Raw genomic sequence first — 27,178 nt, 5'->3', positions numbered from 1 at the left:
AAAAATTATTAAATTAGGAATTGCAAAAGGATATTTTGGTGTCTGGGACAAATATTTCCCAGCATAGAACCAGGAAAGAGGCTATCCTTACTCGTTCTATGTGAGAAGATATTTGTTACACCCACCTATGAAAAATGCGTAAAAGGTACCATTTTAATACCCCGATTTAAAGACGGATTCATCAACAGATTTCTCCAAGTAGTGACTCATCAGATTTGAACACTATCATATAAGCGCACCAGTACTATGCCTTGGCTGCCTTAACCACAGGCTTACTTGATATTTTCTACTGTCTAATTATTATTTATCTTTATACATATTATTTATCTTTATACATATTGTATATTATAGATTTTGTAAATAGTAAGTTTACGGAATATATTTATTATGTTTATTTCTTACTGTGTTTGGATTATTCTCAAATTTAAATTAGCTTTTCTTTAAATATGTTTTTCATACAAATACAAGCTACATGATGTTTTTTTTTTACAAAATTGAATGATCAAGAAAAATTGTGTCAAGAATATTTTCATTATAATATTTATATTGTTAATGCCATCAGAAACTCAGATAATATATGTTAATATTATTTTTTCTCATTTTACATGTACAAAAAAAAAAAAAAAATACACCTCATATGATAAGGTTTGAGAGGAGAAGGGGTTTGTTTGAATTTTTTGATTTTTTAATATTTATAAGGGGCAGTGGTTTATATAGTCCATCAGGCAAAGAAGGGATGATTGTATTAATTTTCTTTTTATATATAAAAACAATAATAAAAGTAACTGAATATTGTGAATGAAAATTATCTGGTAAAAATTAAATTAATCAGAAAATTTATCCAAGATTTGTAATAATTATCTTGTTATAATAATATATAATAATAAATTGAATAAATAAATAAAATAAATAAACATTTAATACAATATTTGATAGATGAATATTAAAAAAATTAAATGAAAAATAATATCAAAATTTATGATAAATATCATTACAATACGGTGACTAATTAATTAATTTTTAAATAAATTAATTTACAATTTATCCAAGATATATGATAAAAGTAAATTTTATATATAAATTTTTAAATGGAATATTTATTTATTTAAAAATAATTTTTTTGACATTTGATGATAGTCATTGTGTCGTTATGGATATATGTGTTACTATATTTGTTTTATTTTTTAGACTACTATTTGGGGAATACTTGAGAAAAAAAATGTTATTAATATTGAAATAAAAGATTAAATTATTAAAATGATTGAATTAGAATTTGCAAAAGGATATTTTGGCGTCTGGGACAAATATTTCCAAGCATAGAACCAGGAAAGAGGCTATCCTTACTCGTTCTTTGCCAGGAGATATTTGCTCCACATGCCTGATCGATGATTAATTCGATGAAAACGAATAATTACATTATTAACGGCGATTGAAAATGTGATGCCATCGTACGAATATTAATATATTAATATATAATAAAACGAACTAATTTATTTACATTAGGATCTGAACCCTCAAACGTCGGTGTAATGACTAGTGCCTTGGCTTCCTTAACCACAAGCTTGCTTGATATTTTCTACTGACAGATTATTATTTATCTATATATATATATTATCGACTTTGTAAACAATAAAACTATGAAAAAAATTTACTGTATATATTTAATAATAAATTTTGTTTATTCGTTACTGTGTTTGGATTATTTTTAAATTTAAATTAGCTTTTATTTTAAATATGTTTTTTATACAAATACAAGCTACATGATGTTTTTTTTTTTACGAAATTGAATGATCAAGAAAAATTGTGTCAAGAATATTTTCATTATAATATTTATAGTGTTAATGCCATCGAAAACTCAGATAATATATGTTAATATTATTTTTTCTCATTTTACATGTACAAAAAAAAAAATTCTAATTTGATTATTTCCAAGTTGAATGTTAGTAAATAAAATTACCCGAGTTAATTATGTAAATTATAAATGCTCTTAAATTACAACTGAATACAAATACAAAAAAAAAAAAATAATATAAATCCACAATTATAATATTCACAATAATAATGTTAATGTTTATAATATAGATTATATGAATTTCTCAATCTTTAATATCAACTTTTAAATTAATAGTATAATTTCAAGTGAAAAAAAAAGTAAAAAAAAAAAGAAAACAACCTGCATATAATTTGAATAATATTATTTTTTATGTGAATTAGATAATCAAAGAATGGGCGTAACCAAAGATTGTTTGTAAAAAAAAGTGCTGACTCTATTTTAGGTGTTCGATACTGTAACCAAGTCACCATTGTTTCAGCCAACCGCCATATTGGACCATCGAAAAAAAAAAAAAACAAACAGGACTATTTCGAATACCCTGCAAAGAAAAAAAGGAAAAAAAAAAAAAAAAAAAACCAAGAAGGGGAAAAATGCTTGCACATAAAAAGGAGGAGAAAGAGAGTGACTATAAGCGACGTGACCACGACGAGAATTGATGCTCAAGCATTCTCCTCTTGAAGTAAAAAAAAATAAATAAATAAAAATCATCCCCTTTTATATACGTGCCTCTGCTGACTCTGTGTTTTCGTAATTCAAAGTGCAAGCTTCACGCGACATTAACCAAAACTTTCCATCTACTTAATATATTTATTTTTTCATTAACTATTTTATTTTTTTTTAAATATCTTTATTACATTCTCCCTCGTAATCTTGATGATAATCTAATAATAATTTTCCAGCATATTTATTATTATCAATTTTATTTATTTTTTATAATGAGCTGATATGTGTGGATGATATCACATGAAATTGAATATTGAAATTGAGCCTGGATAAACGACAAGAAAAAAAAAAAAAAAAATACAAAAAAAAAATTACATCGTGAGTATGGATTGTCGATAAAATACATAGACTCTGTAAAACGAGAATAAAGAAAAAATAAAAAAAGAGAACGACCGTGAAAACGAGCCCCACTCGATTGAAGAGGGCAAACAGCATCATAAAAGTATCTTCCTGTATATATAATACAAGCATGGGTGAATGGACCCACCACAGAGGGAAAAAAAAAAAAAAAACGGACACATCACCCTGATGTCCTGAACACTAAAGACCAATAACAGAGACACACCAAAGAAGATAAAAAATATATAATAAAAAAACATAGTTGGATCTTCAAGTGATGTCCGAATCGTTATAGCTTATTTTTCTTTTTTTTTTTATTCAGTAAAAATATACCCCTCATGAATAACACTTTGCACCCCTTGGTGTCACCAGAGCTTTCCATATATTTCCAATAGATTTTCGCGTAGTCAAATAAAAAAAAACCAAATACTCCAGGAAATTCAAGGACTCTTTGTATTCATTGAGAAAAAAAATTTATATCTATTTATCAAAAAGAAAAGTAATTATTTATTTATATTTTTTTTATTATTAAAAATTTTATTTTAGACAATTGAAATTTTAAATTAACAAGTGCAATGAGCTAATTTGATATTGTTTTTTTTTTTTTTTAAATAACTAATATTTTTACAAAGAAAAAAAATATAGATCATAATTTTTTTGTGCTTTTAACGGTCATTAATTTGGCATTTTTTTTCCTCACATTATTGCTCATTCAATCATTAAGAAAAAAAAAATTAAAGTACATTATTTAGTAGTAAATTATTATAATAATATTTTGAAGAACATAAATATATATATTTTACATGATGTGTATAATAATATCGTATTATCTATTATGAGACAAAGTCGAATAACAAAGTGCATGCTACTGCCTTTCTAATAGCCAACCAAAGACACAGTTGTTAAAATCATTCAGGCATCAATAGTTTAGCAATATAATAGGTCTCTTGTCAGTCAATATGTTTATCATTTAATTTAAATCATCAACAATCTCAAATATATTTATTCTTTTATAAAAAATTAATAAACAAAATAATATATCTTTCTTTTTATAAATAAGACAATATTAACTTTAAAAGAGTCTATTAAAAATAGTTTATCCTCATCATTTATGTCCTTATAATTTTCATTTTTTTCAAACTTTAATACTTCGTGGAAGTCGAAGCTGAAATGGCGACCATCATCATGAGTAGGCGAAAAAAGTAACATGAACAAAATCTTCTTCTTAATGATCCCAAGGTCGTCCTTTGCAATGAACACGCGATCAGGTATAATTTTTTTTTTTTTTCATTATATTAATATTATTTTTACCGACAAATAAATAAATTTTGTTTTTTGAAATTCTCAAAATATGGAAATAATGATAATATTATTGGAAACAAAAATTTTATTATTAAAATATTTCGTTGTAAATAATATTGAGAAACAGTAGTATACTTTTTTTATTTTTTTTTGATGTAAGCTACTTCTGAGAATAATATTTATTTTTTTATAAATGATAAAGAGAGAAAGGGAGAGAGAGAGGGGGGGATGTATGGTCGCAATTTTGAGTTTGAAAATACACTGATGAGCGGGTTGTGATTATCGTGCCATTAAGTTCGACCACACGCGAACGATCGCATCGTTTTTCATCATCCCTGAGATTAACAGCAAGATTAAACGTCCCAAGATCAGCACGGAAGCACGCTTGGTCATATCTGCATATATACGCACGTGTATATTTTGTACCAACTTTATATTGATGTGGTTTATAATGAGAGAATAAAGAGGTAAATCGAAAAAAAAAATTTTAAAAATTATATAAAGAGGTAAAGTAGAAAAAAATGTAATTCTTTTAAATGGTGAATGAGTTTGGCTCGGTCAACGATCTTTATATTTTTTTTTTTCTTTTTTTTTTTGTATACAATGTTGTAAGGTGCATCATAGAAATTAACGATGCAACAAGATATATTCACGATGCAGCCATTTTAATGCAATTAAGTTGACTCGTGAGCGACGGACAATTAAAATCTACTCAGTGTTATCTGAGATCCGTGGCATTTTAATACATGTGTATTTTTCTCACTAGGTACTTGTCATTTTTATACTGGCTATTGTAATTATTATTTTACAAATTTATTTTCAATTGGTTAACATTAATTTGTATATGCACTAAAAATAATAATAAGTTTATTTAATTTTTTTTTTATATTTTTCTAATTTAAATTTAATTTATTATTTAATATTTTTGAAATTAAAAATTTTTAAGAATTTTTATTTTTGCGTAGTGTTAACAATAATTTCTAATTAAATTATAATTAATATTTTTATTTTTTAATATTTATTAGTGCTTGGAAAAAATTGTTAAAAAATTTTTTTTTTGTTTGGATGATTTTAATTTACGAAAATTAATTATAAATTATAAAAATTTTTGGAAATTAAATTTTTAATATTTAGAATAAAATAACGAAAAAAAAAAAAAATAAAATCATGTATCAGGTGTAAAAGTATCATAAACACGCAACAATTGTATACCATCAAATTTAATATTTTTATTTTTTAAATTTTTTTCGGCACATGAAATTTTAAATTAACGAATTCATTAAATTACATGCAATTGAGGAAAGAGTACGACAACCCCGGCGGTCTTCCAGTGAAAAAAAAAAAAATAAAAAAAAACGACTGATTATTCTGAGAAAAAAATAATTGTACATGTAAGTACATTTCAGTGAGTTTTAATAATGAACTCAATCTCGAGTATCTCAAAATTCACCAAGCTAAATAAACACAATATCAAAAACAAAAAAACCAACTTAAATAATTCCTCATTTATTTAAAAAAAATTACTTTTACAGTTAGTATATTAATGTAAATTCAAAAATATAATATTTGGGTGTTAAAAATTAAATGTTAAATGAAAATTTGCAAAATAAATTGTCAATTTAACATTTAATTTAATTTTGAAATTAAAACGAAAAAAAAATGTTAAAAATTTCTTATTTAAACATGTTAAAAAATTTAAATAATGATTTCATATTTTTCAAAATATAAAACTGACATTATTCTTGAATATTAGTACAAAATTTTTCTTCAAATATTTTATTTTCCGACTAAAAATTAATTTATAAATTATTATCCAAAAAAAAAGGTTTAAAAATAATTTTACAACTGAAAATTGTTAAATTCTATTTATCCAAGGATGCATATTAGATAAGCCATTTGATTTTATTCGTCACAAGAATAAATAGACCAAAATAATTTAAAATAATGATCAATGATTATTTAGAAAATGGCGTAGAGTCCGGTTTGCGCCTTGAGGGTTAACATCGATTACTCAGGAATGAGGAGATACCGGTATATCGCATCAGACGCGCGCGCCTCCACAAACCACAAGACCAATGAGCATTTTGCAAAATAAAAAATAAATAAATAAATAAAATAAATAAAATAAACCAGCTGCATCGACCAATATTATTTTCAAACTTTCAAATAAATAAATAAATATAAAAACCATCTCAAGAATATCGATTGTTGTCTTGTTGATTTTTAAAATAAATTATTCAATTTTTTTTTTTTTTTACCACCAAGAATTAAAGAGCTACTTTTTAAATTTAATTTAATTTTTTTTTTTTTTTTAGGAAACCTTAATTGCATTATAATAATATCTCAACTTCCGAGGTAATTAAGGTCATATTTTATTCAGAGCAATGCATTCAATGAGCTCGTCAAAAAAAAATTTAAAAAAAGTTAAAATGTTTTTTACTAATAACTCTTAAATTATTGAAAAAATATAAATAATAAAAATGAAAATAAAAAAATTGTTAGAATTAAAATAAAACGTTGGTTATCGATTTACCGTTTGATCGGTTTTAGAAAGAGCATCAAGCGAGTGTTGATCACGGAAGTATCATTATCCTTAATATCAAAATAATTAATGTTTATAGACAGTTGCTTCCTTTGGCGCCGTTAGAATAACTAATCTACGTATTCCAAATATCATTTTTATATTCAATATAAATTATATAATTAATATGAATTTTTTAAATTATTGAAATGTCCTAGCGTGAAGGAATTTTTAAAATAAATAATTTATCTTGTTTTTTTTTTTTTGGTAAACGGAAGTAAATGAATTTCGCATACAAAAAACATAAGAATTTGCAAAGCAAGAAATTTTAAGTTAAAAAAAAGAAACATAATAAAGATTTAAGAAAAAAAAAAAAAACGTTTAAAGAATGTGGTGAAACGTGTAAAAGTATTTCGTGCGTGGCAGTGTGATACGTACTGCAGTTACCGAGATTTCTAAGAAATCCACCGGAAAGAACAATAAAAATAATCATTTAAAACAAAGTTAATTCAACTGACCAATTGTCTTATAGTAAATACATTCAAAGAAATAAACATATATATATTTAATAGACTAGTATAACAGTCTATTAAAATTTAACTCTCAGCTCACTTATAATGACATCAAAATTGCTTTCCAGTTTTATGCACACACTGCACTTGATAATAATTAATTACTTGTTTAGTCTAATATACTGACACAAAAATAAAAAAAAATATTATTTTTAAATAACACAAAATGATATTATAAAAATAAAAATGTCACGAAAATTATGATAAATAAATAATTATTACATTTGATAATTTATTTATTCTTTTTTTTTTAATTTACTTTTATCATAAATTTTTTTTTATAAATAATAATTGGTCAGTAGAAAATATCAAGCAAGCTTGTGGTTAAGGGAGTCAAGGCATCAGATGACCTGTCAATCAATCTTTGGTTCGAGCCTTGGAACCAATTTTGGGTGATTTAAACATATAATATATAAAGTCACAATCAGAAGGACACAACGGCGTGTGGAACAAATATCTCCTGACATAGAACGAGTAAAGATAGCCTCTTTCCTGGTTCTATGCTTGAAAATATTTGTCCCAGACGCCAAAAAAACCTTTTTTAATTTCTAATTTAATAATTTTAATAACTTTATTTTTTACTTCAATAATAAATATTAATAACAGTGTTAAATATACATCAAAAATAAAAAAGAATGAATTTAAAACAATGAATATTTTAAAAATAAAATGAAGATTTATAATTTTTGATTTTTCAACAATGTACATTTTGATTTTAGGATTTTAATTTTGATTAAACAATTTTTAAAAAAATATAATAAACTGTACAGAGATGGGTAAAAATATATTTAAAATTTGTATTCTTATTTCTCAAATTTGAAATTAATTTATACATTTTTTTTTACCTTATAATGTCATCTATTAGAAAAACCCATCAATAAATTTTTCTATCCTCAAAATAAAAAGAAAAAAAAATAATTAAAAATGACATTTATCAATACGACAAATAAAATTATACTACTGAATTCAATATTATGTATTTAAAAAATTCATTTTTATATAAAACAAAAAAAATAAATAAATAATATAAAAAAATAAAATAAATAAGATAATGTTTTCAGTTAATCTGTGTGTGTGTTGTTGAGTCTCACGATCAAGAAGGCATTTCATCGCGTGGTGTACGTAATTTTGTGGCAAATGTAAAACGAGAGAATTCTAAGAAGTTAAACATTCAAAGAGTTAAATCATCCTGAGACCTGTCACTCTTTTTGCTCAATTTATTGTCAAAGAAAATTTCAAATAATCATCATTTTAAAAAAACCTGGAAAATTTTTAAACAAACAATTTCCATCAAGGCACATTGATAAACATAACAACAAACTGATAAACCTTATTTCCAACTAGTACTATAATTTATTTATTTATTTATATTTTTATTATCATAAGTACACAAGTGATTATATTGTAAATATATTTTGCATTATATTTTTTGCAAATGCACGCACCTGTCTCACGTATGAACACCTCGTCTCAATTTTATTTTCCATATACATTCATAATGCACTGACATACATATGTAAAACCTTAATTAAAAAAATAAATAAATAAATTAAACATTACATTATAACTTTAATGCAATTCCATGATAGTTAACGACACTAAAATTCATTCCCTCCCTGAATTATTAATACTCAAAAATAACATTAACGCTTCTTTTTTTTTTTTTTATCTTTTTTTTTATTTTTAACCTCAAGTGAATGGTTATTACATATTTTAATATTACTCGATGCTTATAATCAATTGGTTTAAGTATCTTTTTATTCAACAAAAGTTCAAATGAATTTTTTATTAATTTTTTTTTTTTATTATTCCTTTGTTATTCTTCATTGAAAAGCCTTGTATTGAGTTATTTATAAAGTGCAATTACTCGCGACAGCATTCGTATGAAAAACATTGAAAAAGTGTCAACTATGATCGCGTGGAATAAAATAATGATTTGTTTTTTTTTTTATATTACAAGTGTATTTTTTTATATATTTTTTTGCACAACTATCTAAATTATTCAGGAGAACCCGTTGTACACTGTCCTCTCATTCGTGACCTCTTCGTGTTTCCGATTCAAATCGTTATCTCTTGTTGTAATTACCTCACAATTATATTTTATTTTTCCTTTATTTCAATATATATATTTTTTTCAATGTATCAACAATGATAATACAGCATGATAAACACACTACATATTTTTTTTTTTTTTTTTTGATAAAAACAAAATCATTTATTTAAATGTATAATAATATTTCATATTTATGTCATCTAAAATAAAAAAATAATATGTAGTACATTTAAACTTTCACACTTGTAATTATTTTCTGTAATAATGACAATAAATAAAATGATCATTTTTAACACAATGATGATGATGATAAGACTTGACTTCATCATGCAATGACATTATCATTTTTATATTTAAAAAACACAACACTCACGCACTTAATGTTTTTGATTATTTTCATTTAATTTTTTTAACATGTATATCAAATTACCTTGAATATTTGTTGGACAAAAAAATAAGTATAATAGACATCATTATATACACAACCAATAAACATAATTATCTTTAGAAAAAAAAAATACTTTCAAAGAAAAATATATTGCTGATACTTATTCAAAAGATACAAATTTTTTATTTCTTTTAATTTATTTAAAATGTATATTCGTGTCGAGATGTCTAACCAAATGTAACACGTATTCCCCGTCAATTAATATTTCAATAATTGAGATGGAAAAAAAATATTATCTTTTTATATAAATCATGTATGTAGAAGGTGACACGGATTCATATTAAAATAATTACTCAAAAATTACAGCAAAAATAAAATTTATGTATAATCAAAATTGCAAAAAAATTTTAAAAAACAATAATGATGAATAAATAATAATAACAATAATTAGTGTAATTTTTACATACATATTAGTAAAGTTGATATTATTTTTTTTATTTGTTGGCGTGAACTGGTGCAACTTGTAATTATTGCATACTTGTAGCATGTTAAGTAATTATGAACGGAGCCGTCCGTGTAGGTAGGTTTGTTCGGTTAATCGTGCTATCCCACCCTAGCTTTTATTTCATGGTCTTATTGGTCGGAATTATTCTAATGGCTTTTGCATATAAATATATCTTCATATCATCATCCTAGTATCAAAAAATAAAATTGCCAAAGGGGGTTTTTGTTGGTATCGAGAATGCATATCATATAGTGAAAATATCCTGAACACAAATTTCCCGATTAAATTATTCAGGAGTTAAATATCCTGGTAAATAATTTGTCAAAGGGAAAAATCATGTAGCTTGTATTTGTATAAAAAATATATTTATTTAAAATTAAAGCTAATAATTATAAAAATTTACTTTTATCATATATTTTTATTTATATAGTTTTATTATTTGAAAAATCGATAATATATATAGATAAATAATAATTGGTCAGTAGAAAATATCAAGCAAGCTTGTGGTTAAGGGAGTCAAGGCATCTCAGATTATAAAAGATGATCCTACGTTCAAATCCTTATGTATTGGATTTCACATATTCATCATCAATAATTAAGGCATAATGTATTTTTAACGGCGTATGGAATAAAATATCTCCTGGCAAAGAACGAGCAATGATAGCCTCTTTCCTGGTTCTATGCTTGGAAATATTTGTCCTAGAGCCAAAATATCCTTTTGCAATTTCTAATTTAATCATTTTAATAATTTAATTTTTTATTTCAATAATAATAATAATTTTGTTTCTAAGTATTCTCCAAATAGAAGTCTAAAAAATACAACAAACAAAGTAACACATTTAATCAAAATGACTGTCATCAAATGTTAAAAAAATAATGATAAATAAATAAATATTCCATTTAATTATTTATTTATTTCTTTTAAATTTACTTTTATCATATATTTTTGTTTATAGTTTTATTATTTACAAAATTGATGATATATATAGATAAATAATAATTAGTCAGACGAAAATATCAAGCAAGCTTGTGGTTAAGGGAGTCAAGGCATTAAAAAACTGATGGCTGAACTTCGTCTCGGTTCAAATCCGTTTTCAATCTTGAACAGATACTTAGGATAAAGTGTGAATTATATCATCTTGACGGTGTGTAGAACAAATGTCTCTTGGCGAAGAACGAGCAATGACAGCCTCCTTCCTGGTTCTTTGCTTGGAAATATTTGTCCTAGACGCCGAAATATCCTTTTGCAAATTCCTAATTTAATAATTTTAATAATTTAATTTTTTATTTCAATATTAATAAAAGTTTTGTTGTCAAGTATATTCCTCAAATAATAGTTTGAAAAATAAAACAACCAAAGTAACACATTTAATCGTAATAACACAATGGCTGTCATCATTCTAAATATTTAATTTAATAATTTATTTCTTTTTTTGCAAATTTACTTTTATCATATATCTTTGATCAATTGTAAATTAATTCATTCAAAAAATAATCAATTTAGTCATCGTATTGTAATGACTAAATGTTGATACTATTTTTCATTTAATTTTTTTAATATTTATCATTCAAATATTGTATTAAATGTTTATTTATTTCATTTATTTATTCAATTCATTATTATATATTATTAACGAGATAATTATTATAAATCTTGGATAAATTCTGTGATTAATTTATTTTTTTACTTGCTAGTGAATCTTTCAATTGGAAAATTTTTGTTTAAATTTAGTTGTATAATAGTTTGATTGATGTTTTTCGGGAAAAATTCGATTTAAATTTGTCGATACATATTACAAAATAAATGTATAAACAAATACATAAATGTTTCATCAAAAAAGGGGAATTAAATTTAAAAAAAAAAAAAAAAAAGTCAAAATTTGTATTGGTTGAGTTGCTAGCTTTGTTGGTTGTTGGCTTACTCGCTAGCGCATACACAAGTTGAGAGACTTCACAGGTAATTGCTAGGCCGACGGGTCGATAATGAGCCCAGGGCTTCGAAGAACCGATTACACTCAGTCCCAGGAGAACAAGAAGAAGAAGCCAAAAAACCAAAAACCCCGGACCTTGCCAAGCCAAAAAAAAATAAAAAAAAATAAAATAAAAAAAAAACCTGGATAAAAAATCATTTCTACACACCTTGACTGAATAAGGACAGCCAATAATCACGAAGGTTATGTGTATATGCCGAGAGACCAAATATTTCTCAAGTAGATGTATATCCAAACTCGTCTATGAGATACAGCTAATGGATGAACACCCAGTTCCCACCAAAACCACTTGAAATTAGATGAGCTTTTTTTTTTTCCTTCTTTTATATTCATCCCATTTTTTTTTGTCTCATCTTTTAACATAATTTCTTATTTTCATCATAATATGCCTCTGCTTATTTTTTAGTATTACAAAATCAACAAAATATATAAATATGTTTATAAAAAAAATCAAAATTATCAGTCGTGTGTTAATCAATCTGATGATGATCATCATGGGACCTAATCTTTTTCCATAATGACGTCGTAAAAATGACAAAAAAAAAAAATTGGGTCTACCCTAATTTAGTACATAACAAAACAATACAAAAAAATTTTTTCATAATAAAAATTTAAATTAATTAAATCCTCAAAAATCAAAATTAATTCAAACATAATCTAAATTTTTCCAACATTTTTTTTTCTTTTTTTAAATCGAAAAAAACCATAATAAAATTAAATAAAATTTAACGATGACATTTAGATAAACAATTTGAATGATAACGGTTAAAAACCAGTACTAGTTTTTAAAAAATAAATAATATACAATTATTTATAACAAAAAAAAAAAAAAAAAAAAAAAGCAGCGATGTCCTCGATTGACAGTAAATTTATCCTCAACTGCTAATTGCCAACTTATTGAGGTGACTTTTTAAATAAAAATAAACAAATAAATAACAACAATTTTTAAATGAAAAAAAAAATGAAATAAAACTTCAAGGTGATAAAAATAATACATCAAACTTCCTGCATGCAATATTTGAGTATGTATCATCAATAGATATATTTGACTTGTTGGAGATGAGATGAGTGATCTAATTTCCCAAGCAGTCGTGCAGAAAATTATCCTCAGTCTCGATTACAAAATTTGCGGCTTCCAGTCTTTGCCATGGGCATCTTGCACCACTAACAAACATGTACATACAATCTTGCAACACAATTCGTATTTTTCTTTAATTCATTTATTTATTTTTTTTTTTTCTCAAATACATATTCATTAATTTTTAATTATTGAAAAAAAAAATAATATACACACAGCGCCTATTTATTTTTGTACAAAGCTGATACTGCAATCAACTTGTTCACTTGTCGTTTTTTTTTTTTTAAATTTTATTTTTCATAAACTGTGACGTTTAGCGAGAGAAATTATTATCGACGTGTCTCACTGGGCCTCATCTTCGACTATCCTCCAGGGCCATCCGTCAGGCCGTGTATAAATCCAACAAGACTCATCACGAATATTCGTGTATCGTAATTACATCCTCTTTATATTATTATAATTTTCTCAAATATTATTTTTATTTTTATTTTTTTTTAAATATGACAGGCCTTTCAGCTGCATTACTTTGTTGCAATAATTTTTATTTTTATATATATTTATTTAAGTTAAAAATTGAAAAAGTAAATTAATTTATTTTCAAGAGGAAGAGAGAAGGGAAATAGGCACTTTGTAATGGCTATTTACCGAGTAACGAGAATTGTAAATAATGATAAAATTATTAAGACACAAAGAGAAAGCAAACTGGTGTTAAATAAATTAAAAATTAATTTTATGAGCCAGAAAATATACGAGAATAATTTATAGTCCATAATAAAATAATATAAATATTTTTTTTAATAATTATTTTATTGTTTTGTAAATTAATATAATTTTTTTTTTTTTTTTTTTTAATTTAAAAAAATATTTAAATTACTTATTAAATTAGTATTGATAATCAGTGAGATTTTAGGATAATTATGAATTTTTTGTCGAAGAAAAAAATAGTTAAATAATTGATAATAAATTATTTTTATTTACAGCTATGTTAGAAAATATATATCATGATTTTGATGTCTTAATTTTAGTGGTATTTGATTTTTTTTTTTTGAAACAACAGATGGAGAGAGAGTATGCTCTCTCCCTATTTATTCGACAATATATCGTCGTTGCAGTATGTTTATATATCACAATTGGTTCCATCTGGTGCTCGTCCCGATTGCCCTGACTGAAAATATCACCCCCTGAGGATGGTATACACCCATTTTAAATTGACGAAAAAAAAAAAAAAAAGGGATTTTATTCGCCGGCCGCAGGATCAATTTGCAGGTGCAATATTACCTGACCAAGTCAACCGCTAATACCTTCAAATGTGCAGTGCATATATTTTTTTTTTTTTGATATTTATATCATCGCATTAAAAGTAAATAGACGTGAGTGCTTAAATATTAAAAATTGTGTTTTTGAAAATTTTTTATATTCAAAATTTATAACTTATAAGTAAATAAAATTAATTATTATTTTTTTATATATATATAAAAAAAAGACAATACACTGAGAGAAATTTTAACTAAAAATTAAAACCCATGTTGAATAGAAATTACTATACTGCTTTGTAATTTTTGTTTTATTTCTGGGATTGGCCGCGAGAGATGATATTCTACAATAAAATTATGTAAAATGTCACACAATGTCAAAAAATTGTTATGTTACTTCAAGTCTCTGTACATCGTTATCTATTGCAGATAGACATGGGGTTGAGTGGAGTTAATTATTGAGAATTCAATTCTAAACAATTTATAAAGAATTACTTTTTTTGATTAATGTCTTAGATAATGAGTTATGAGTTAAAATTAAAAGCACATACATGTTTTGAGGAAACGATAAAAAATATTATAAGTTCAAATAAAAAATACTGAACAATTTAATAAATATTATAATACATATAATAAAATTTATCATGTACACATATAAAAGTTAGCATAGACTTAAATATTTTTTACTATATCGCTTTGTAAAAATTCTGGTTGTGGGGCGAAATAATACAAAGATGGCCGACTGATTGAACAAATGATTGAATTGTCATGTAATTTCAAGCATTTCTACAGCCTTATCTGTTGAAGCTAGGTATGGGGTTAAGCGAGGTTTATTGTTGGTAATTTATTTCTGAACAATTTATCAAGAATGAATTTTTTCTATTTATCAATTAGTTTTCGAGTTTTGAGCGTGTAAACAGAAAAGAAAAAATGTTGCCGGGAATTGATTGCCGTTCTCCGTGAATCTAGCACAAACTGCTGAACTTAGCACAAAAAATGTCCAACTTTTAAATAAAATTTATAATAAAATATAGTAAATTCTAAAACCGGTAGTGCGTAAATTCTCAGTCTGCTAGAATTTACTTGTGAGTTTCGTGAATTTAGTCATTTTTTTTAAAGAAAAACTACAATAAAATTATGTAATTTTTATGGCTTAGTGTTGTATATAGTCAATGGCCAAATTTTTTACATAACTTTATTGTAAAAATTATTTATCAATATACGAATAATTCTTACAAATAATCGGAGGAACGCAGTTTTTACTATTCGCTTTGTAATTTTTTCTTATACGTCTGTAATTTTTAGTTAAAATTTCTCTCAGTGTACATATAATTTTTTTTTTTTAACTTTTTGGAAATTTTTAAAGATTTAAAATATATTTTTTCGAAAAAAATTAATATTTATAAAATTTCTTATTTTTTTTTTCCCAAATTTAAAAATTCATGTTACTTTTTTATTATTTTTTGGTAAAAAAAATTGACATGCATTGATACAAGCTATGAAACTTGTATTTTCTTATATTTTTTTTTCATCAAGTTTAGGAGTTGATGAGTCTCGCGTTTCTTTCGCTTACCCGACGGCATTTCGGAGTGAAAGAAAAAATAAAAGATTCTTTTTTTTTTGAGCGATTTATAACCCGAACAAACGAGGACTCATCTTCTCCTCTCGCATGTCCTTATCCAGTGTTATTTTTTTACTTTTTTTCGTATTATTATTTTTTCATATACATTTTTTTTTTTTTTTCATTGAAAAAGCCCCATGGCCTTTTCTCGATCACTGGTAACCCGAGGCTTTTCATTGTCAAAAAAACTAAAAAATATAATATATATATGTATATAAAAAAAAAAAAAATAAAAAAAAAAAATTGACACAAAACCAAAAGATATTTTGTCGTGCGTGTTCTCAGCAATGTCTTGAAATCTTTCACGCGAGATTCCCTGAATCTGAAACCTCACAGTGAACCCTTCAAAACATGTCACATATTGTCTTCCGACGGGTCACATCCCTGAGGACTTACCCATTCCTTCTTCAAAGATTCAAAGTCAATTTGTGGAAATTTTTTTAACAAGAATATTAGCTCTAAAAAAAAAACCACAAAATATAATATTCAGCAGAAATAAAAGCAAAGAAAAAAAAAATCAGCAAACCAATACATATGTTTTCAAAAAAAAAACCTTTTTTTTTTAGTGGCGCCTGAGTATGGATATAAATTAATTAGATTTGTGTGGGGGTGTGGCGAGAGGGCGAGAGAGAGAGAGAAAAAGAGTGCCGGCATATTATGTTTTAAGAGACTCAAAAACATAACATCTTTTAAACCTTAACTTCTCAACTTTTGTGTTCGATATACCTCATTCTTACTCAACCCATGAGGATACAGTCAATTTCAAAATTTTTTTAAACTTCAAAAATCAATTTTTTACATACATATTTAATTGTCCAAGTGTACATAGATCAAACTCGAGAAAGATCCTTATTTTTCGTTTTTTATCAACTCTGTAAATTTATCTATTTTGTAAATTTTATTAATTTAATTTAAAATGCAAAAATAGTGTAGATGTATTGGTTGAAAATTGTTGAACATAATGGGTTGATTTCTGAGACGTTCTGTACATGCGGCCCTCGTGCATAAATGTATTTGGCATATATATGTTTATGGCGAATATCACAGGTGATGTATAGGTGGGCGTCAACGATTGTAGTAACATTGTAACGTTTATTATATTGGCTAAAAGGCGCGTGTGTTGCCACGTTCACCACAAAAAACACTTGTATAAATACCGCAAAATAAATGAAGTAAAAAAAACGTTGGATATAACCTTAAGAGATCATCAGGGTTAAATCATCATAAGACTATTTTTTTCGAAATTATTATGTCATTTTGTTTAATAAAAAATGAGGCTATTTGAATATATAATTTTTAATTAAACTGTTAATTAATATTAACTCACGTTTATGCTGTTTAAGGACGAAGGGCTGACACCCCTGCGGCCACTGCCGCCCCCTACTTCAGCCTCCAGTTTGACAATTGTTTTTTTTTTTAATTAAAAAAATTTATATCTATAAAAGTAAAATAAAATAAAAAAAGAAAAAATTATATTATATTTAAAAATATTATTAATAATATCATGTAAAATATTATTAATAATTTTTTTTTAATTTTAATTTTCCAATTCGGATTACTTTTTAATCACTTAACAATTTAATTTATCACTAATATTTAATTTATTAATTCCTGGCACTTAAACAATTAGACACGTGCTTTATTTTCATCACAAAAAAAAAAAATTAAATAATAATAACACTAATCACAATGAAGAATAAATAATTTTTTTTTTTTAAATAAATGAAAATTTTAAATAAATTTTTTCAAAGATTTTAGATTCATCACTGGCTGGTTAGTGAAACACGTGGAGAAACTATATCAAGATACGCTGAAGCAAAAAGAAATAAAAAAAAAAAAAGGGAAACAAGATGGGGATAATTTCTTCCTCCCACTTTTATTTCTCCTACCTTTTCAATCGATTACAAAAACCTCACGATATAAATTGCTGATTTTATTTTCCAATAAATAAATATATTTTTATGTTAATTTAATTTTCATACATAAAACAATAGCCATTAAATATTAAATATAATTTTTTTTCAAATAAAAATAAAACAATTAAAATAAAAAAAAATAAAAAAAATAAATAAATTAAATATTAATAAATATTTTATAAAATATTTAACAAACAGGTGAATGAAAATAAATAAATAAAAATCTTTTTAATTTTTATTTTTTTTTTGAAATGTTTTAAACACAGATTGGGTGTTTGTTTTATAATGTAATGTGTGGTAGCTGCGGCTTGCACTGTTTGAATCTGTTGCACACTAACTTTAGGTACCGCGGGTTCCGCGTACTTTGGTTGAACGCGACTCTGGAATTGCCGTGGCGCCACCCCCTCCCATTTTAACATTGCTATACGTCCACCACATTCACCACACAAACCACCTACCTATCTACCTCCTCCTCATCCTCCTACTTTTTCTCTTCGTATTCTTCCATTTGTTAATCCTCCTCACGTGTATATATATATTCAAACTTTTCCCCTCTTTCGCTTCATCATACTCCTCTCTTTTATCTTTCATTCCGTCGCATATTCTACAATAATTTCTCCTCGTGCAAGAACGTCCTCACAATATTTAACTTTTTTTTTTTTTTTTTTATTTTCATTTTTTTTCCCTGTATAATTTACTTGGCACTGTCTATCCTTTTACTCCCTCTTTGTAACTATCATCTTCTTTTTTTATTTTTTGCTTTTTTACATTTCACCTTTATCTAATTTTTTTTATTACCCATTGTTTCTTTTTTTCAACAAAGGCTTTCTTTGACCTTTGCGCCTTTTTTTATTTTTCATTTGAAATGTGTGTGTGGTTTTTTTTTTTCGTCATTTTTTTACCGAGATTTTACTTGTCCATTATTTTAAATCCTTTCTTGTGAATATTATATTTTCACCATTCATCAATAACGTGCAAAGTTTCGGCCCTTTGATGTTCGCCGTGGTGTGACTCTAAATCATTATTAATATGGTCTTTTGCATTATTTAAAACTTTTTAAGCTTACATATAAAAATGCAATTAAATAGAGAGATTAGAGTTTATACAAAAAAATTTAAAAACCACGTGGAAATTAAATTTTTCACATGTGAAAATTAATAATAAATTAGATTGTTTTTCCAGGGAATTTTTCACCTGGAATTAATATTGAGCATCCCTTCTACTAGACTGTAAAATATTAATTTTTGACTGCTATTTATCTTTGAATTTTTTAGGAGATATGAAACAGAAATTTTTAGGAGTAAACTCAAAAATATATAATGTTTTATTGTTCATCGCATGAATAGGCAAAAAAAAAAAAAAAGACAGATATGTCGTTTACGATTCTATCCTCACTCTGATTCGGCACCTGCAGGTATCCTTCAATCTCAATAGGAAGAGACTTTTTTTTTTTTTTTTTTTTTATCCATGCTATACGCATATAATATTTTTCTCTTCTTTTATTCTTGAGCGTCATTGTGATTCCCAGGACGTATCGCATGACAGGAAGATATTCTGAGGTAAATTTTTTTTTTTTTTTTACAATAGATTATTCGTTATTATAAAGTATCTATAAAAATTCATTGCTATTGGTAAATATTGCGATGGAAAATCTAATAAATAAACGAAATTTCTATCAAATATATTATAAAAGTTTTCGGAGCAGAAAAAAAAAAATAGCCGGACAGTTTATGGGCCCTCTCAAGCTTCAAATATCTATACGGGTATGGCTCTCTAAAATTTAACTTTAAAATTACAAACTAATTAAAACTGTCCGGAATAAAAAAAAATATTTTTATTATTATTTCATTTAATTTTTTGTTATAAAATCTGCATTTATATTTTTATTTTTCCACTTGATTTTTACGGGCCTTAGAGATCAGCTACATGGAAAAAAAATATTTTCATTTTTCCAAAAATATTATTTTATAAAAAATTAAATTTCAAATTGTGTAAATTTTAATTAGCCAGATAACGTAACCCACAAAATAAAAATTATATTTATATCGAATGAAAAAAAAAAAAAAAAAAAGGAATTGTAAATATTGCTGATTTTTATTTTTGAATATTTACAGCTGGACTTTTGTGAGCAACACAAGTAAATCGATGTCATCATGCTGAAAAAATATAAACGTAAATAAAAACATGTAGTGTTAGCAGAAGTCTATTGCTTCAACGCAGTAAAGTAGCATGGGGCTCGTCTTGACCTCATGCAGTGCAAGCATTAACTCTATGTTAGTGTCGGGCTATTCAAACAATAAATGTACAGTAAAATTTGGCTTTCACAGCATTAGTATTTAGTTGTAGTGGAATTTTTGGATATCTGAAAATAAAATATATAGCAGTATAGGGGCCTCCCCAAGTCTCGTAAACGTGTTGACCACTGTGAAATGACTTTAAGAAAATTATTTTTCTTTAATTTCCTTGTACTTTATATTTTTCTACTGCTAATCTGGCAAATTTTTCCTTGAAATTTTAAAATACATATTGAATTTGAATAAAACACTAAATATTCAAAAAAAAATTTATTATTATTTAAATAAATATTATTTTTACTTAAATTTAAATTTAAAAATTTATTTAAACTAAATTTTAATAAATAAATAAAAACAAAATTTAAAAATTTTGATTTAATAATGTATTTTATTTAATTAATTATTATTATTATTAATATACAATTTATACAATATTTTACAATATTTTGTCAATACATCCAGTAACCATACTGATAAATTAAAATTTAAAAAATCAATGATATTTTTTACACTATTATTTTAAGTGTCAGGCACAATTTCACAGCACTGTAAATTTTTTTTTTTTTTCATCAGTCTCGTTAAAAAATAAAAAAAAATAATAATTTTTTAATATTTTCAAGAATAAATATTTTAAATAAGAAAAAAAAAAATAAATACAGCTGCATTTATTAAATTATTGATTCATTAATTTATCTTACATAAAACCGGGTTTAAGTAATCTATTATCAGGATAAGAAATGTCCTGATAACTTTGTGGATGACTGTAATTTGAAGGTGCAAAATAAACAAGTGCATCAGTCTGTTGTTGATGTGGATGATGTTGTTGTGGCTGTTGTGGTTGTTGAGATTGTTGTGGTTGCTGTTGTTGTTGCTGTTGTTGTGTCGACAATGATGAAGAAGTTGGACGATTTTCTTTATCTTTTTTTGCAGCTCTTTTTTTTTGATTATCATGTGTCTTGACATGTTTACTCAAATGATCACTTCTCATGAATCTTTTTGCACAAATTTTACATGCAAATCTTTTTTCACCAGTGTGAGTTCTTCTGTGTCTTTGTAATTCATCACTTCTTGTAAAACGTTTGCCACATGCAATCCAATCACAATGAAATGGTCTTTCACCAGAGTGCCATCTAATGTGTGCTTTGAGATGTGATGTTTTGCCATATATTTTTCCACACCCTGGTACATAACAAATATGGTATTTTTTGCCATCAGCATTTGGTTGATTTCCACCTTCAGCAATGCAATTTGGACACTTGCAACGTGCACATTTTCTACCAGGTCTAATCATGTCATCATTTGTTGATATTGGTGTATCAGCTGGTGGTGTTAATGGCCATTGAATATTACTCATATAACTTTGTGATACTGGTGAATGTTCTGGTGGACTTAATGGCAATTGATAATGTTGTATTGGTGGTGGTGGTGCTGTTGAAGTTGCAGATGATGGTGATGGTACTATTGAGCTAATTTGTGTTTGTGGTATATGTGAAGGTGTTGGCCATGCTGGCTGTGTACTTGGCATTGAATAACTTGATGGTGTCAGTGGTTCAGCAATATGTGAATGATTTGTTGCACTTGGATGCCAGCATGCTGGTTGACCAGTCGGTTGCAAATGATGATGGCTTTGTAAGTGTGAGCTGTATGAGTAATGATGGTACATATTGTTGTTTGGATAATCCAAAGCTGGATGAGGCTGATAATGCATCGGCATCATGTCTGTCATTGAAGACATTATCGTTGGCATGCCCATCTGTAAATAATGGAAATTTGGATTTAATTTTTGTTTTGTTTTTTTTTTTTTTGTTTATTTTATTTGGCTTTTCCGAACTCAAGAAATATATATTTTTTTTTTACTCAAAATTTAATTTTAAAAAAACTTGACAACGTGTTTAGAACTTGGAAAATTTTTTTTTAAAAAAGTAAAAAATAAACTAAAAAAATTACCAACATTTTATATGGAAAATTAAAAAAAAAATTTTTTTTTTAATAATTTAAAAAGGCTTGACATGTTAAAAAAATAAAAAATTTTTTTTCAAAAATAAAAAATAAACTATCAAAAAATAAATATAATAACAAACACTAAAAAATTACATACGTTTTTTTTTTTAAATTTAGTATAAGAAAAAATGAGTTGAACTTTAATTTAAAATATAGAAAAACTACCCCAAAAACAAGAAATTAAACTACAACCCGAATTAAATTGAAAAATGAATTGAATATATTTTTTAAATGCAGTGTAAAGTAAATTAAATAAATAAAAAAAATAACCAACCTGATGATGTGTTGAATACTGCATAACTGGAGCCATCACTAATCACTTTATTTATTTATTTGTTTTTTTTTTTCACTTTAATATTCACTGTAAGTTTATCAATATTTCCTTTTTGCACACTAATCACAATAAAAAAAAAAAAAAAACAACCGAAAACCGTAAAACCAGAGACACGATTAGAGTTTAGTTGTTCGGCCACGGGCGTTCGCCAGATAATTGCTGGTTAGTGAGCGTGTCGCTTCGGTTTTAATAACTGAGTGGACAACGTTTCGTAAAGGCACGAGAGAGGGAGTGGGACGGTGCACTGGTATGCTGTTGAATTGTGGAAGGGGAACATAGAACTTTAACTATAGAAGATACCCTAAATTGCCAGAGGGGGAAAAACCATTTTGTTAATGCGCATGCGTATTCCACCACCATACTACTTCCCATAAATCAACCCCAGGCCAAGACTAAACATAAGAAACCAAGTGTATACAAAAATCTAAAAGAGCCAAGAAAAAAAGAATAATAAACGGCTTCTTTTGTTATTTTATAACTATGATTCTGGTACAAATTTAAGAAAAGGCATTTCTGTCCATATGGGGATCTATCCTCATAGACTTTTCTTAGATTTTTCTTAGACTTTTCTTAAATTTCTCTATTTTTTCCATTAAAATAAGAGTATGAGATATATTAACATAAAAAATAAACAAAATTCTATTTTTAATAAATTCTTTGTTTCTTGGTAAATTTCTCCGGAAATTTTTCCGTAGATGTCTCCGGCAATGTCTCCGTATATTTCTCCGTAGCTGTCTCCATATATTTTTCGGTGAATGTCTCCGTACAATTTTCCGTGCAACAGAGCAAAAAAAAACAAATTTAAAATGTAGGATAGTTACTCTATATAAATATATTGAACGAACAACCTGTTTATTGTTGCAAAAAATAAAAAAAAAAAAATTCTGAATGAACCAAGTCAAATATACGAAATATACGACTATTAGCATCCCTACTGTGTTCGGCACCTCTGGTCTTTTTATACGGTTACCTCAAAGTAATGATCATTGATCGCCACTAAGAAGTGACGACACTTTTGCACTCTGTCGGCGTTATTAGAATTCACCTGCAAGTGTTGCACAATGATCATGGGGTGAAACGACACAAGCACTATATAATGCTTTACGTTTTTTATTATTTTTTTTTTTTCTTGGATCTAAAAACTACACAATAAAAGCAAATCATTTCTTTACAGTTTCTGTCGATACGCATCATTTTAAAATTACGTACAACCTTTGATTGTATCACTTGAATTTTTTTTTTTTTTTTTTTCTATTTTTTTCATTCAATATTTGATTGTATCCACCAATTTTATTCACATATCGTATTTCAATTAATTTTCTTAGAATTTATACTGTGAATTTTTTTTTTTTCCAAAAAAAAAACAAAATAAAAAAAAAATTTCTCCGAGTATGTTTATCTAAGAAAAAGAAAAAAAAAATATCAAATTTTTTTTTTATCTTTTTATGATAGGGATGATTTTTAAAAAGGGTCATGATTACACTTGACTTTATCATCATGAGACACCCAAGATAACCCTCTCAATATTTATTTATATTTAAAATAGAAAAAAAAAAAAAAACGTTCTATTTTTATTTATATATTTTTTTAAAAATTCATATGAATACAACATTTGGACATTTCCGGTTGATATCCATATGCTGTTCATCGATCATCGTCCAGTGAATTTCTTGGACCACTTAACCATATTCCATAATGTCTCGAGGGATTTAAAAAACCTTGGCTTGTTTGTAAATCATTGTACAAACACATTGGCTTTTTACTCGTGCAAGAACACTGCCTTCTGCATCCCCACGGACTGCTGTCTTACATGTGTCTCGAAACATTTTTTTTTTTCTGCGACATTTTTCCGTTTTTTTTCTCCGTTGTCCTCTTGAGTGTACCTTTTTTTATTTTTTATTTTTTGTGCTAGTATATACCTGGATGCTATTGTACACAGTAGTGGTAGTTAATCCTTGGCGAATTGTGTATATCAATGCACGCCCCCATGGTCTATACAACCCTTCCAAGACAACCGAATCATAAAAAAAGGAAGGAAAAAATGTATACTTTTTAACCCAGGCGTATAAAAAAATAATAAGCTGCTTAGCAAACCCATTGATATACCAGTAAACAGCACTCCCACGTTGATCTATTCATCTTTAAATTCATTTGATTAATTGAATCCTAGACATCATAATTTAATAGTAGTTTCAAAAATTAATTTACCTTTTTTAAAATTATAAAAATTATATTTTGAATTTTTTTTTTTAACTAAAACTGTTATCATTAATTTTTGTAGAATATTTAAATAATTTTTTGTGAGCCGAAGAAATTTTCTCTGATTTTTTTCCGATGATCACGAAATTGAAGAAATATCGGAGAAAATTTCTGAGAAAATTTACGAAAGAGTTTGGTAAATTTAGAATTCCAGAGATGTAATTTTTGATGAAAAAAAAAATTGGTTAACCAGAAGCCAATGGTCGTTTTGATATTGAAACATGTCTATCATATATAATTTCGGGAAATGAGAATAGAAATAAAATAAGAAAAAAATCTATTTGCCAAATGTATGGTCGGCACCTTTATAAAAAATCTATAAACCTTGATCTTGGATAGTTGTTATCGTGATTATAAAATCTCCGACTTTGATATCGGTCTTTTGTGGTAAACAAGATCGGCACTTCATCACAACGGGGGTTAGAAAAAAAGGGAAAACAAAGAGATCGTCAAGAAACAAATGAGCCTCTGTTCAAATGTGTTGCTAGATAAATAGATATACGAGAGAGATTGAAACTGGAAATTTTATTTTACGGTGACCGGGTGTGCAGTGGAGAAACAAATACAAAAAAAGAAATTAGGGAGGTTTTAGGATGATCGGGTGTGTAGCTAATCGGTGGATATGGTATAATGAGAAATAGAAAAAATAAATTTATGGGTCATAAGTTCTGTTACATTGTTTTTTGTAAAATATATATATTTTGTATTTAATGTACGTATGCAGAAATAATTCATATGATATTCTCGGTAGGGGTCAAAGGGGGTGTTGGCAGTAGAAAATTTAGGCCACATAATGTCAAAAGACATACATTGAAAACCGATCAACCGATGTAAATCGAAAAAGGTCTTATACTTTTATTCTTTTTTTTTTTTATAATACTCTAAAACCTGCTCTATGAAATTGATTGCTTGGATAAAGAAAAAAAAATTGTCCCTGGCGAAAACAATTTCCCTGATTTTTCTACGACTTTTATTTTAAAAACGGAGAAAGTCAGAGAAAAATGGGATATAATGCAGAAAAAAAAAAATAATAATAAAAACCAATGTAATTTCCAAAAATTATCGTGCCACCTGCCGCAACTAAAAAGTCAAAAGAATTTCAATTAAAAGATTATTAATTTTATATTTTTCTTTGGAAAAAAAAAAAAAAAAAAATTCTTTATCAGACGATCATGTCGATGGCTTTTAGAAGCTATACACCAGCAATTCTCAAGAAAAAAAAAATCGAAAAAACGCCAAGCAGCATGACTACGTAAGAAAAAAATAAAAAAATCCTTAAAAAAGACATGGAATAAAAAGAAAAAAAAAAAAAAAGGCAACAGATCAAGAGGAGTAAGTATCTCTGACAATAGTTTCCTGAGGATCTCAACAATATAGGTATTTTTTTGAGGCTAATGGAGCGAATCTTTGCAGTTTTCACACGCTTACTTTCTGTATACACAAGACATTGGCCCATCAAAGAAGATAAAAAAATAAAATAAATAAAATAGAATGCGTAAGCAAAGGAGGGTATTAGGACGTTTATTCGAGACGATTGGACACGATGAAAAGAGATTAGTCGTGAAGTTGTAGCTTTGACCAAATATGTTGTGTTGTGGTGTATCGTAAGCAAGATATTCGAGATGACCCTCAAGACCAATTCTATTTACTACTATTCAACATACAAATTTTTTTATTTTATATTTTCTTTATTATTTTTTTTTTTTTCATTTGCAAGTAGCACTAAAATTTTTTAAGATAACATCTGTGTAAACAAGATGTTTACAATTGTGCAAAATAAAAAAATAATAAAATAATAAAATTAATACACAATGAGATGTATATAAAAATAAAAAAAAAAAAGGCAATCAAGTCCATCATAATTTTAAACGCTTGCCTTCTGTCCCACAGATATTAAAAAAAATAAAAATAAAAATCTTCTCCATAAATCTTGATTCATTTAAAATATCAATCGATCATGATAACTAAAAATCGTTTTTTTTTTTTTGCATCATTTGTTGAATATACTGGCTTAAACAAACCAAGTCCCGCAACCGACAATTCATTAATCATGATCTTTTTTTTCTTATGTTATTTTTATAACGAAAAATAAAGTTTTTTTTTTTTAAAAAAGTAAATGATGCACGTGGTCAGTGTCTCTTGTGTCTGACCGCTCAAACAAGGCACGTGTTTTATTTCATTTGGCAGAATGCAC

At 26.1% G+C, this 27,178-nt stretch overlaps 2 protein-coding genes across 2 annotated transcripts in view; both read right to left on the bottom strand.

Annotated features, from left to right (window-relative positions):
* The window catches only part of LOC122848241 (transcription factor Sp9-like), a 74,973-nt gene extending 56,547 nt beyond the window's left edge, over positions 1-18,426 (bottom strand). Inside the window, exons 1-2 of the mRNA XM_044146179.1 lie at positions 18,070-18,426; positions 17,508-17,616 (exon numbers count right to left, since the gene is read on the bottom strand). The gene's annotated coding sequence lies outside the window, so the exon portion shown is untranslated. The remainder of the gene's footprint in view (positions 1-17,507; positions 17,617-18,069) is intronic.
* Positions 18,427-21,035: 2,609 nt separating this feature from the next.
* Positions 21,036-22,864, bottom strand: LOC122848248 (transcription factor Sp5-like). Its single transcript, XM_044146198.1, has 2 exons — positions 22,666-22,864; positions 21,036-22,143 (listed from the first exon to the last, which is right to left on the bottom strand). The coding sequence occupies exons 1-2, from the start codon at positions 22,699-22,701 to the stop codon at positions 21,085-21,087; spliced, it is 1,095 nt and encodes a 364-aa protein (XP_044002133.1). The 5' UTR covers positions 22,702-22,864; the 3' UTR covers positions 21,036-21,084.
* Between the last annotated feature and the right edge of the window lie 4,314 nt (positions 22,865-27,178).

Source organism: Aphidius gifuensis, linkage group LG2 (genome assembly GCF_014905175.1).
Source record: "Aphidius gifuensis isolate YNYX2018 linkage group LG2, ASM1490517v1, whole genome shotgun sequence".
NCBI classification, from domain to species: Eukaryota; Metazoa; Arthropoda; class Insecta; order Hymenoptera; family Braconidae; genus Aphidius; species Aphidius gifuensis.
The sequence above is the reverse complement of the archived record's forward strand: the minus strand, read 5'-3'. Positions and strand labels throughout refer to the sequence as shown.